General features: G+C 29.0%; 1 protein-coding gene across 1 annotated transcript in view; it reads right to left on the bottom strand.

Moving 5' to 3' along the window:
• LOC129921148 (uncharacterized) overlaps nt 1–14,873 on the bottom strand; it is a 41,222-nt gene that overhangs the window by 17,462 nt on the left and 8,887 nt on the right. Inside the window, exon 2 of the mRNA XM_056002841.1 lies at nt 6,509–6,978. Coding sequence (XP_055858816.1) covers nt 6,509–6,602 — 94 coding nt within the window. The 5' untranslated portion in view covers nt 6,603–6,978. The remainder of the gene's footprint in view (nt 1–6,508; nt 6,979–14,873) is intronic.

The raw sequence follows: 14,873 nt of genomic DNA, 5'->3' as shown, positions 1-14,873 counted from the left end.
GCGGAGTTACCCGTCACCGTCAGTAGCTTCTATCACCGTAAGCCTATTACGCAGATCGAGCTAAAACTTAGCTCCCATACAAAATTCTTTCAATTTAGCCGAACATATACATATGTATATTTATTCAACTATTTCAGCCGGATTGCGCGTGATCCAGCTTCAAAAACAACATTTTCGTTTCCAACTGTACATTTTTTATCTGTCACGGAGAAAAGGTTGATTATTTGATGTCCATACATAAATTATTTTGATCCTTACATCTTTAATGGAAGAACTTAAAAAAAGGGAGCTTTGACAACTTTGCCGCACAATGGCTTCAAATTTTTGCGTGAATATTATTTTTCCTTAAACTTAAACTTAAGTGTTCCTTATTAAAGTCTTAAGTTAAACTGTCATTTGTTATATTATTGGTTGCAAACGTTATTTAAATTAAATTTGGGTGTATTGACACCTAGGCCATATTTGTAATTTATATTATTTGCACGTTTTCTACGTACACTATGGCGTATACGTACTTTATTTTGTATTTTTTCTTTTGTTTTTGGGCATATGCAAAATAGAAGGAGGGGTTGAGAAAACGGTTGATCAAGCTAAGATTTATGCAATCTGATCCTATGAAAAAATATTTCAATGTATTTTATAATACTGAATAGAATGAGACCCGAAACAATAGTTCGTTTTTATGAAAAGATGAATAACAGAACAGAAGTGAAAAACTGTTCCTCCTAGATCGAGAAATTCAATTGCAAATGAAAGAAATTTACTAGAGGTCTGGTCTATTAGCCAGAAGCTTGCTGTTAGAGTCAGAGATGAGTATTTACTTCATATGTAGCAGATCTACTTCATTAATTTATTTTGATGTATCTGCTACGTAGCAACCTATTTCTACTTCGTTTAACAAATTTTTTCTAACGAACAAAATTTCATTTAAGATGTGTCATCTTGTTTCATTTTTTGTTAAGAATGCATTGTTAGTGCTCTTTAGGCACTGCAAGAATTTCACATCATATACATCCAAATCAAAGACCCATCCAAGATATCAATTTTATTTTATGTCACCGCCCAGATCCACATAATGGCTGTGGGTCCGGTCATGCATTTTGCATAAAATAAATCAGACATCGGCTTTTAAAAAACAATCTTAGGTTATTATATGGCAGATGGCACATCTTTGCTCATGGAACTAAGACCAAGTCAATGAAAATAATTTTGTAATAAAAAACACTTTATAATTTGAAATTAAAAATCATTAAAGCAATCACGGGGATGGCTTTTTGAGAAAAAAAATCATATTTGTTATTTACGAGTGATGCGCTTTCAAGCCATGCAGGTCTCATTTAAATCGGTGCTGGTTTTTTTTTTTTTTTAATATATTTATTTTTGGGCATTCTCCTTTGTTTTATATGTATATTTTTTTTTCATTATCTGCTACATATTTTCCAAATCTACTTCGTTTTTTTGGGCAGTATGTTTCACTTTTCGGGCTTAGCATTCTCATCCCTGGTTAGAGTATCTGGGAAAAACAAGCAAATCGAAAAATATTCAAAAATTTGCCAGAACCTACTCATTCGTGAAATTTCCATATTTTTACTTTTTAGTACATCTGAATAAATTAAATTTGTAGCACTTGAGAAAAAATTGGTGTCACTTTTATATTATATAATTATCAAATGGTTACTAAATCAAATATAATTTTTAATTCTAATTTATTTTTGATTTAAATCAAAGTCGAAATGTGTTTTAAAAATATTCATATTTGTGTAAAATTGTGTGTGTTGAAATTAGGATGGAACCGATAATCTAGTAATACCAAGTGGACGTTTACATTTGATATAGCAGCAGTGCATGCGTAGGTGCACATAAATTCATTGAAAAACTGTTCCTCCTAGATCGAGAAATTCAATTGCAAATGAAAGAAATTTACTAGAGGTCTGGTCTATTAGCCAGAAGCTTGCTGTTAGAGTATCTGGGAAAAACAAGCAAATCGAAAAATATTCAAAAATTTGCCAGAACCTACTCATTCGTGAAATTTCCATATTTTTACTTTTTAGTACATCTGAATAAATAAAATTTGTAGCACTTGAGAAAAAATTGGTGTCACTTTTATATTATATAATTATCAAATGGTTACTAAATCAAATATAATTTTTAATTCTAATTTATTTTTGATTTAAATCAAAGTCGAAATGTGTTTTAAAAATATTCATATTTGTGTAAAATTGTGTGTGTTGAAATTAGGATGGAACCGATAATCTAGTAATACCAAGTGGACGTTTACATTTGATATAGCAGCAGTGCATGCGTAGGTGCACATAAATTCATTGCAGTGCTAGATTAACGATCTCGTACTTATCATCAAATCATGAGTAGTTTACCATTGCCAAAGGACAGCGGCTAAAAAAATATTACATGCATTTCACAATTACGATGTATGTAGCGCAACATTAGCATAATAAAATCAAGTTTGGTATTAATTTTGGAGTTGTATATTTTGTATGGACTCTTCCCTTATTTTTCCTTAAAACATATGCATGTCAGTAAATGGTTTAAATGTAGAAATTCTAGTCATATTTTGCAAGTCCTATAAATTTAGCATTGATATTAACTGGAAAAAAAATAAGGTGGGTGAATGACTAAATTAACTCAAGGTGGCACGAATATTTTTGACTCAGAATGTTTATTTAAACTGATTTCATTGCAGCTTATAGTTAAGTTGAAGATGATGTCACGGGATGTGATGAGCCACATTAAAGTAAAATACTGAGTTTATGTGGGTTTTTTAATTTTATTGTATTCCTTAATTTGGAAACTATTTAAAATATTTATATGTATCAAATAAAATTTTATATAGGTTCACAAACAATGTGAGCAAACACATATACATACACAGAACTATGAAAAATGTATCCATGATCAATATGCATATGTTGTTACATACATATACAGGGTGTCCGGTAGAAAATGGATAAGCCTAAAATGGCTGATAGGTGCACTTTTGACTGTTCTGAAACCGAATAGAAAAAGTTTCTATCGCAACCAGTTTAGAAAATATTAGCTTTTTTTCGTTCAGTGTACTTTTAATTTCATCATCTTACGTTTTCTTTAACCACAACCACGAATGAATGAATTTTATAAATTTCTTATTTTTATAATTTTCTACAATAATTGGCTCACTACATAAGAAGTTAAAAGTTTTTACAACTGTTGCATCTTTTCTTTAAAAAAATTTTGAAATTAGTTTTTCGATGCAAAATGTAAAAAAAAATATTTTATGAAAATTTTCAAACACCTGTAGTATAAAAAAAATCCATAGGAACGTAGGTGGCCAACTTTTTTAAAAATATGCGCGTCCAAAGGGGATTGCAGAATGGTAAAAGTTTTTATCAAATCTAGAGTTACTAGGAAGTTATTGGTACCAAAGTCCAAAAGAAGCCTATTAATTTAATAAATTATTTTAACTGTAAAATATTAAGTTTTTCACATTGCTGCCTCAAATGCATGGATTCCATCAGTTTTTTTAATAAGTCATATTTTACAATAATTCTTCTTACACATAACTATTAAAAAAGCGTTATAACCGTTGAACAATGGCTATAAAATAAATAATTTAACTTTTTTTTAATGCAAAGTAGAAAAAAAATATTTGTTTGCTCAGTTTAAGCATGGGCATACAATTATGCTTGTTTTGAGTTTTGACTTCTTAATGATCTCGTTTTAAAGAAAAATTGAGATTTTCGGTCCCGTTGGCCCAATGCAACCTCATCGAAAATGTTGCAATGTTTTCGAATTTTTGTTCAATTCCCAATGTTATTGGGCTACGAAAAACATCCAATATTTGTTAGATGCAATTTAATTTACAGTTAATATGGTGAGCCACTTCTTATTTTATCTTTTAAACTGGTTATTAGCGAATTAGCAAACAAATATTTTTTTTCTACTTTGAATTAAAAAAAAGTTAAATTATTTATTTTATAGCCATTGTTCAACGGTTATAACGCTTTTTTAATAGTTATGTGTAAGAAGAATTATTGTAAAATATGACTTATTAAAAAAACTGATGGAATCCATGCATTTGAGGCAGCAATGTGAAAAACTTAATATTTTACAGTTAAAATAATTTATTAAATTAATAGGCTTCTTTTGGACTTTGGTACCAATAACTTCCTAGTAACTCTAGATTTGATAAAAACTTTTACCATTCTGCAATCCCCTTTGGACGCGCATATTTTTAAAAAAGTTGGCCACCTACGTTCCTATGGATTTTTTTTATACTACAGGTGTTTGAAAATTTTCATAAAATATTTTTTTTTACATTTTGCATCGAAAAACTAATTTCAAAATTTTTTTAAAGAAAAGATGCAACAGTTGTAAAAACTTTTAACTTCTTATGTAGTGAGCCAATTATTGTAGAAAATTATAAAAATAAGAAATTTATAAAATTCATTCATTCGTGGTTGTGGTTAAAGAAAACGTAAGATGATGAAATTAAAAGTACACTGAACGAAAAAAAGCTAATATTTTCTAAACTGGTTGCGATAGAAACTTTTTCTATTCGGTTTCAGAACAGTCAAAAGTGCACCTATCAGCCATTTTAGGCTTATCCATTTTCTACCGGACACCCTGTATGTACATACAATAAAGCACATATGTATAAAATTATCACTTCTCTCGACTCTTGAGAGCGACAGAAACTAAGCACAAATTAAAAAGGGTGTTTTTTTTTAGAGGTATAGAACTTTACGTCATGTGCACTTGTACAAAATGGTGACATGGTGTTTACATTAAGCTAAGCATATATACCTAATTTCAATTTCAGTTTATCATGGACTTTAGGAACCAACTTTTTTCGCATTGTCTATATCATCGTAATTAATTTGTTTACGAATAGTAAAAGAAAGAGCCCCACACGCTACAGGCTTTCTATCGGCCGATAGTTTAGTCGGGTTGGGCTCCTAGTGTGCCCTCAGGCAGCCCACTAAAAATTCGGATAGGTAGGAAATATTTTAGTTTGAGTACAATTATGTATTGTGTAGCAAAACAAACTTTTTTTCGATCATTAAAACTATTTGATCGGCCAATGCTTAATCATTTTAGTATGCACACTCTTTCGTGTATTTTCATATTGATAGAAAGTGTTTAGTGTGCAGGTAGAAAGTTTCTAGTATGCAGGGTCTCTAATAGGAAATTCAAATAGGGAAATTGAAAACTCCTTAAAAAAATTCCTCTGAATTACTGTACTCTAAACCATAAACAAATCACACTATGTCCGAGGCGTCGTGAAACGCCTATTTTGATTCTTAGTTCGCTTTATCACACACACATAGAAATGAAAAATTGTCCGGAGCATGTTCATTAACAGTTGCATAATTTTTTAAAAAGATAAAGAAATTAATACATTTTGCCTAGGTATTTTATTTCTCAGTGTGCTCCACAGCTCAACTTTTGAAAAACTCATCTCAATTGTTTGTTGTTGCTTTGCACATTTCAGGCATAAAATCGGATTACAAAGACAAACAATATAAACAAAAGGACTAATCGTGTGAAAGTTTGTAGTTATAAATCCATGCACTTAACAATAGAGGTCTAGCAAATCGTATGTATTCGTTACAATATTCGCCATTCGGGTCTTAAACTCAGTAACGAGTAACGAAACTTTTCTGTCTAAGTAATGTTGTAACGGTTAAACGGGGTAACTTTGCCCACAAATTGAAAGCGTTTGTCGCTCAAAAATATTCGTTTTGAAATATAAACTAACCCCTTGTAGCCCCCCGTGACATTTCTATAACAAACCGAAAAAGATCGCCCAAAAGCTGTGAAAAACATACTTTTTTTTTCTTTTAAAGCTTCTTACATAATCTTTAAGAATTGCTTCATCGAAATAATGCGCCATATTTCTAATAAATAGCACCAATAGTTTTTAATTGGCAGTTAATGTTGAAAGTTTGGCTTTTTTGGAAAACAAGCAAATTTATGTAAAAATTATGAAATTCAGAAAAAATATTTTTAGTGCATAAACTAACGGGGTTTTATTTTTGGATTTTAGGAATGCGCCTAAAAATAAATATTAGATAGCTTTTTGTTTGAATTTTTGCATTTATATACAAAAATAAATTATTTAAACTTTTTTTTTTACTGCGTAAATTTCGAAATAACTAAGCAAATAATGAATTTATTGAATTTTTAAAAAATACGTGTTTTATTATAGCTAAAGCCCTTTCGATTGACATTATTAATTTTAAAATTTACGATGTTGAGTTACAAGGGGTTAAGATGATTTTAATGAGTTTTGATAATTGTTTAAAATAAAAACTAAAAGAACTGTGGTTCTTTATTTTTTTTTCCTGTTTTGTTAATAAATCAATTTTAATACCTAAGGCTTAGTACGGAGATCGAGCTTAATTTCAGCTCGCCAACTGTAAGGACTGACAATTTCCTATAAATACAACATTTTTTATTAAATCGCAAGAAATAATGAATCTATAACAAATAATGATAATTCTTGACTAACCGATTCTTTTCACATGTACATCCCGATTGAACGATACTCTTGGGCCATTTGGTTGAACTTTTTGAGAATCAGTTCGATGAACAGCTGCTTCCATTTTACCCGTTACCTTCTGATGGACTTAGTTATGTTTTACTTTTTTATAGAATATGATTCAACGATATTTATACTCTGCAGGCATTTTCAATCAATTTGTGTCTTCTTCACCCAAGTATCAGTTAGGAATTTCAATTTTTAATCGATGTGGAAAAGTTTCAGATTGGGTGTGTTTGACAAATAAATTTACAAAAATGCTCTCTTTAATCAAAAATGTAAGGCTTCGTTAAAAAAAGAAGAATAAGTCCAGGTTTGAACATGAATTAAAATCCTCAATTGCTGAGTTGATATATCCTACTCAACATGTTTACTTGGTCCTTCATTTTAAAAGATTATATTTGAGCGATTCGAAGATGTTTGCTGCACAACATATCACGCTGAAAGTTTAAAATAAATAAATTTACAGTAACATCTCATAAGAATTAAGTTAATATTTTGGTCATGCCCTGTTAAGTAAGAACTCAGATTTATTTTTTTATTTTTTGTTTTAGTATTTATTAAGATGAATGTGAATTGTGTAAGTTATTGTTTTAATCTTAGTCACATTTGATGTACTGAATTTGAAGAGATCATTTTGTTACAAGAAATCGCTCTAATTCGTATAATCATGCATAAGCACATTTAGAAATTATTATTTATTTCTTAGTTACTGAAAATAAATTCTAAGTATTTTTTTTTTACTTGAATCTGGTCTAAGAGTGTGTTGATTATTATTGAAGAGAAATATTTATTATTTATAGTATAAGTACTAGACTGGGTCAAGAAAATAAAATATTTTTTTTTTTGAAAGTTACTTCGAAAATCTTGTTCAGGATGATGAAAAAAAAATTTGGTGGAAATTTGAGCCGTTAAAAATAATTTTAAGAGGTCTATCATCGGTGTTTTTTATTTTTATACATGATATGATGTGTTACAACAGAACTGCTAGACGATCAAAGTAAAAAAAATGTCTGTTCATTTTTTCTTATATAAAATTAAATTTCCTACAAAAAAGATCTGATTGAAAATTTTCGTCAGACGAGCCGTATTCGAGTAATTAAGCTTTTTAAATCGAAGTGTTTTTTCAATTTGACTGTTTCACTTTGGAATTTTGTGATGAGCAAATAAGTGAATAGAAAAATAAAACCACGACAGATTCTTATAGGAAATTTAATTCTCTACAAAAGTTCTGAAGAAGTTATTCACGATTTAAATCGAGAAAAAAATTTAAAAATCAATTTTTAAATCGTGAATAACTTCTTCAGAACTCAATTTAGGGAAAATTACTAGGAGACCTTTTTTGTAGAGAATTAAATTTCGTATAAGAATCTGTCGTGGTTTTATTTTTCTATTCACTTATTTGCTCATCACAAAATTCCAAAGTGAAACAGTCAAATGAAAAAACACTTAATTACTCGAATACGGCTTTTTTGTAGGAAATTTAATTTTATATAAGAAAAAATGAACAGAATTTTTTTTTACTTTGATCGTCTAGCAGTTCTGTTGTAACACATCATATCATGTATAAAAATAAAAAACACCGATGATAGACCTCTTAAAATTATTTTTAAAAAATTATATTTAAAAAATTTTCACCAAATTTTTTTTTTCATCATCCTGAACAAGATTTTCGAAGTAACTTTCAAAAAAAAATATTTTATTTTTTTTGGCCCTGTCTAATAAGTACAAGGTTTAAAAAAGATTGTTGATTGAATTAAATGTATTTAATAAAGAAGAAAATTAGTATATATTGTATTAATGTTTAGAAAAATATCCACCCAAAATCACAGTGAATTAGAATTGTTTACATAATTTCATTTTCTTACAAAATACTAAATAACAAGACATTGTGCGAAGACAAATAGATTGGAATCAACCTTGGAAGTAATCGAAATTTATATGCAGGAGCACTCCATTGGTCACGTACAGACAAGTCGAATTTTTGTAACATTCAAACAATGAGGGAAAAAACAACTTAAATTCAACGGAAACCACGTTGATTCAACTATTTTTCGGAATGATTTTGCGTTGTAGACGAAAATTTTAAAATCAAAGTAGAACACCGTTAGTTTAAAGTGGTTTGCCGTTATAAAAAATCTTTAATTCAAAATTTTAAAAGAAAAAAACAGAAGAAATTGGCAGCCATTGGGAATCGAACCTACAACTCTTGGATCACTAGGCGAAATAAGGGTGATCAAATGCTAAAAAAGCTGAAATCCGACAAAAATAAAAAAATTTCTTACATTGTTTCAATTTTAATTTAAAGATGTTTCATTTTAGTTTTTTCAACATTAAATCAACGTTGAACATATTACATTTTCCGTTGCGTTTTTTTTTTCTCTGGGGTAGTACAGTAAAATTTGATTTCTAAATGGAAAAAAGTAGGGACAGGCTGAAATGTTGCAAGTAGTTTTTGGTTTAATTAGTCAATCTTAATTTCAGTTTTCGATCTTCGATCTTCGGCAGAACCGAAGTTTTTGATGTTTATTCAATTTTTGGAATGGATTTGCATTTGATATTTCTTATAATAGGACACATTAAGACAATTATAAAAAAAAAAAAAATGTACAAATAAACGCGTGGTTTGCTTGCTATTTTGAAAAATGTGTTTTTGTGGTTTTCTTGGCTTCTAATTACTGTTGAAAGGACTTTTTTTGTCTTGTTTTGTATAACTAATATTTTTTCCATATAAGAGGTGAAGAAAAAATATAAAATTTTCGGAAATGGTCGTGAATATTACATTTTTTCTCGTTATAGCTTAAATGCCTTTGGGCGTGCAAAAAAAATGTATGTGTCGAAATGTAAGAAACTTAGATTTGTAGAAAAAAATTAAATAAGAATAATAAATAAAGAAATTTCAAAATGGCGGCTACACCACACGTTTTTTTTTGTAAAATTTTTGTTTGTTTTATATTTGTCTTAATGTGGGCCATTTATGTCCAAATATTCTCAGCCATTAGTAAAAACTGAGATTTTTACCAAAAATTGTAAAAACCTAAAAACCCTCGTTTCTGCAAGAGGCAGAATGTTGAAAACTGAGATTTAGATTCAATAATTATACCAGAAACTACCTGCAGAATTTAACCTTGCCCCCATTTTACGAATACAAGAAGAATTATCAAAATTGGTTCAACCAGTCCAAAGTAAAAAAAAAAAAATACAGAACTGATAACCTCCTCCCTCTTGGAAGTCGGTTAAAAATACAGCTTCGTTTTGTTTTTAAAAGTCGTCCTATTGCGACTCTAAGGTAGAATAACGCTATTTTGCACTGGAGCTATCCGGCTATCCGGTTCTTGCAACAGTATTCTCCTAAATTTAAAATTCCAGATAACGTGATTATTTTGGAACAAATGTTTGGCCCTTAATAGATATGAACTGTAATAACTATTTGGAATACAAGTAAAAAGCTACCTAAAAGTCGAACTACGTCGAAGTCTTTTTCAATTTGCCTGAAAAGCAGTGCAAGAACCAGACAACTCCAAAAACGAAATTTCAGGCTTAAATCAATTTAATAAATTCTTTTTTTTCTTAATCAATAGTTTTCTAGGTAATCTTTCCATTATGATTAATTTTTCACCAAATGATCAAGTTTCCAATTTTTAAAAGAGAGAGTCAGACATCCTATAGAATCCAATTTTTATCTAAGATATATGGATGTAGGTATACATTTTATTTTATTCTGACAAGGTATCTACATATTTAACAACAATTTATAGGTATCAGTTTGACACAAACTCTTTTTATGCAGGTTTTGATAAAGAAGATATTGAAAATTTAACGTTTTGCGTTTGCAACACAGTAATTAATATTTTATCACGTTACTTAAAATAACAAAGAACATTCATAGGTTCAATGGTCACTGTGGCGTATGCGGAACATATTTTTTTTTTTCAATGCCAATTTTTGGTTTTGGCTTGAAATTTTTCTTTGGCATACCAATTGGCCCTTGTTGACCATAAACATTTTGCACTTATCATTTGAAATTTTATCGTCGTAGATGAAAATTCAATACCAATTTTATAACTTATGTAGATTAAATTTAATATCTATGAAAAATCGGTCATCATTATGGTTTCCGAAATAAAACAAAATAACAAGAAAAGAACTAAATAATTCTGAATTACAAATTTTGTTGGACAGCTTGAAAAGGATAAAGTTATAGCCACCAAAAATATTATTGTAGAAGAATCAATTTGTTTAAAAGATGAGTTGAATGATGAAAAAAACTGAAAACCGTTTGCCATATAAGTACCGAGATGGTCGTCAGCTTTATTGAAAACAATTTTTTGTCATTCTTGCATACATACTAAAATATACCTTTATATGTGTATATATTTTTGTTCATACATAAATATGTATTGAAATTGGTGTTACTCAGATTCGGTCAGTTGATGCTTCCAAATAAGGTTCGATGACGGTTCGTCAATATAAGTAATGAAAATGCTCATTCAATGGATTTTTGTGTGTAGATCTTTATGGGGCTTAAAGCTAGTACTTTCTTGTTACCACAATCCCACAATCACTGAAACTATTGACATCAGAATCACTCAATGCAAGGCAGTTGGTAGTTATTAACGATTTAATTTATACCAACTTTGTAACTTGAGGCTTTATACGAGTTTCATAATACATTTTGGTATCATAGCTAGTCATGTATTTTTTTTTTTTTATTGTGAGCCAAGGTAATCTAGAAATAGAGCTTCATGTGAGTGCTTTGTTTTATGTTTTTTTTTTTTTGAAGTAGGTATTACCTAAATTGAGATTTATGTTTAAATAGTGTCTAAGTCAAACAGGGTAATTTAGCTAAGAAATGAGATTTCAAGTTAATTCACATCCTTTTTGCGCCACAAAAAGTCCTATTATTTCTTGAACTTTCAAAGACCATTTAAGTTCTTTTTAAAAGATTGTAAATCGAGATAAAAGTACCTACATATTGATCTAACTAAAGGTTTTTTATATTTATAAACAAACAATACCTAAATAATAAATTAAACATTTGGTATTTCGTCTTATGGCTGCAACATAAAGGACTTTGAAGTGATCGAAACACTACTGTTTGACTTACTAAAGTTTGAAATTTAGAGATACTGCACAAGTGGGAATGATACGTGAACCGATATCCAAAAATATATTTAAATCATATTATACATACTCGTGCATTACATATTTATGTATAAAACTACTTTTTAGTTTAACAATTAAAAGTTTTAACTAAATTTTTGGTCTAGATTTAATAGTTTTATTTTATAAAACGTCCTTTATTTACCACAAATTTTTGTATTGAGCTTTATTAAAGACCAAAAATAACTTTTTATTTAAATTTTATTCGTCAAAATAAAATAAAAAAAAACATTTATCGAATGCATTTCGGTCAGACAAACTTCTCATCATTAGCAATTTACACGATGTACTAACAAAGAAAATAGATTTTTAAAAATTCTTTCAACCATGAAATTATTGTGGTATCTTTTAATTCTTAAATATAATAACCTTTGAAATATTTTAACGAATGTTTACAAATCTAACAGTTTAATATAAGAGTACATACCTACTTGTTGCACAGAGTATTTAATTTTCTATGGCAAACGAAGTGCCAAAATCCAAAAAAGCCTACACCTTAGAAATGCCAGCTCTAAAAAAAGCAATCTTCTATATATTTTTGTGAGTTTTTAAGTTAGTGAAGCAGGTAAGAAGGTCTCTCTTCAAATCAAATCCTTTTAACGGATTTGATTTGAAGAGAGACCTTCGCAGAGCCACTTTAAAAATTTTAAGTTGAACACCGAAAACTAATTTTTTTAAATTATTGAAAATAATTTCTGTCAGTCGAACAAAAAACAATTAAACTACTTGAAATATGTAAGTCGTGTTTGCTCGTATTTTGCAAGAATAAAATATTTTTTCGTCGAATTAAAAAAATGAAGTGAAATACCCAAGATAGCAAAGTTTTGTATAATTTTAGTTCCAAGCGTTTTCATAGTTTTTCAAGCCACAGAATTAATTTGTACATAATTTACCTCTTCTTTTCCTGATTGAAATGAAATGATCGGTTGGAGTGAAGCACGAAAGAATTGAAACTTATCAGAAAATTTTCTTTTCAATAACAATTTCCCCGATCGCTATAGCCGAGCACTGGGTGAACAAAAAGTTTGGAAGAACTTCAAACATATTCATATTATTGTTCCTATCTTCGTGACCTTTTTGAATAAAAGGAATTTGTTCTGAGCAGGCTGTAGGTCTTAATTTGATGATTTGATATAATTTCGTCTACGTTCGTATAACCACACTCGTAAGGTCGACGAAAATACAGGGTGTCCCAAAAGTAATGGATCAAACGAAATATGCTGATATGCCAACTGATAGGACTCTCAGAATTTGGCAATTTGTTCATACCAAATTCTTACTGGTTTCGTTTAAATGCAGTTGTTGTGAAATTTCGAAAAATCCCTACATTGCAACAGTATTTTCTACCTCTGCCCGTAATTGATTTTTGGTTTTTATTATTCTTTCACTAAAACATTGCCTAATAGAAAGAAACAATCAATTGATCAAAATTTTTGTTATTTCATACGCCATTTAGCTGCAAATTAATTAATAGTTCCAAGTTTTATGAAAATTCAATTTCTTAATTTTATTTCAGAGCAACAGGCCGAAAAAAATTTGTTATTGTGGCACTGGTTTATTATTTTAAAAAAACTGTCCCGATATTGCAGTTTTCAAAAAAGCATACAAATTTCCAAAGGCTTTTGTTCAAAGAGAAATAAACATACAACAGTTCGAGAAAATGTGTTTATTTTAGTTTGTTTTTTGCTCTGAAAATCCTTGTTTTCTTAAATTCAAATTATAATATTTTTCGATCTAACTTCAGCTTTGGAAACATTTATACGTTTTTGAAGACAAAAATAACAGGGCAAGTTCTTAAAATACTAAACTAGAGTCACGCAATACATTTTTTCATCATGTTGCTCTGATACAAATCGCCATAATAGTACTATGAGGGACTCAGGGTTGTAAAAATACCAATTTAAAAAGAATGCTTGGTCTTAAAGCAAAATATTTTTATTCGTAACAAACATTTTTTTAATTTTTTTTTTTCAGTTCCAAGAAATATTTTTTTTTTTAATTTCAAATGCATTTTTTTTCAATTGATATTTTTACAACTCTACTCACAAAACTTGAATTTATTTGGAATAAACAAAAGTTATTTAAAAAGCTGAAAGTTAACTTTATTAATAGTAGTTTATTGTTGTGGTATTGATGTTTTTTTTGTTCTGTTTCGGCTATTTTCTAGGAACTTCACCGTCAACCACAATCGCCGAACATTCCTTGAATGGTGATTTAATTATGTACTTAATACAACCTAGAATATTTATTTTATTCACCTTAGCTATAAAAATGAAATCGGCAGAAGATCGGTAGATAATAATATAATAACCTATAGATATGTCTACTCTCTACTTCACAACAAACAGAAAAATCTACTCTCTTCAACGTGCTCTAGAGAGATATTACTTTATTTTTGTTTATTTGCACACAACAGTAATATTTTGCACCTCCAAATTGTCCTCTTATCAAATTAACTATCTAAAACCAGTTTCATTCACATCAACTTTTACAGCCTTCGCAGATTGCTTTTATTTTTGCTGAATATTTCCTAACTAGTTGTCGTTTGCTCTGTATCAATGTCTCAATTCAATGTTACCAGAGTCGGATTATTATAAAAGATTCATTTAAGGCTCTGCGGCTATTTGTCAAATTTCTTTTAAAAATAGATAAATATGTAAATGTTAGAATTCGTGTTGCAATTCTAAGATGGAAAAAATTCAATAAATTATTACTACCATTAATAACACACATAACTTCTTCGCAAGCCGAAAAATAAATGAAGTACCTACTTGCTAGATGTATTCTAGGGCTGTTTTGTTGAAAAATTAAACAGAGTTACAGTATTGATTACACTAAACGCAACAAAAAACGATTGCTTTTATTTATTTTAATTTATTTTAATTTTTTATATCGTTGTTGTTAAAATGTCAATAACTTATAACTTCAAAAAAACTACTCTGCTAGCCACAACAAGCAAATATTTTTGTTTATTCGTTTTAATCGTCTTTTGTTTACAGTGTAAAATCTTACAAACCTAAGTACTCAATTCCCAATAAAACATGGCTTTAATTATACGCAGCATTAAAAAAAATCATTATTTCAATTATAAAAAGTAATTATTTACCAATTACGAAGTTTATATCGTGTAATCGAAGCTATCTTTAGTTAAAATAGGTGAAATGCTTAGTAA

Source organism: Episyrphus balteatus, chromosome 1, assembly GCF_945859705.1.
Source record: "Episyrphus balteatus chromosome 1, idEpiBalt1.1, whole genome shotgun sequence".
NCBI classification, from domain to species: Eukaryota; Metazoa; Arthropoda; class Insecta; order Diptera; family Syrphidae; genus Episyrphus; species Episyrphus balteatus.
This window is presented reverse-complemented; position numbering and strand designations above follow the sequence as displayed.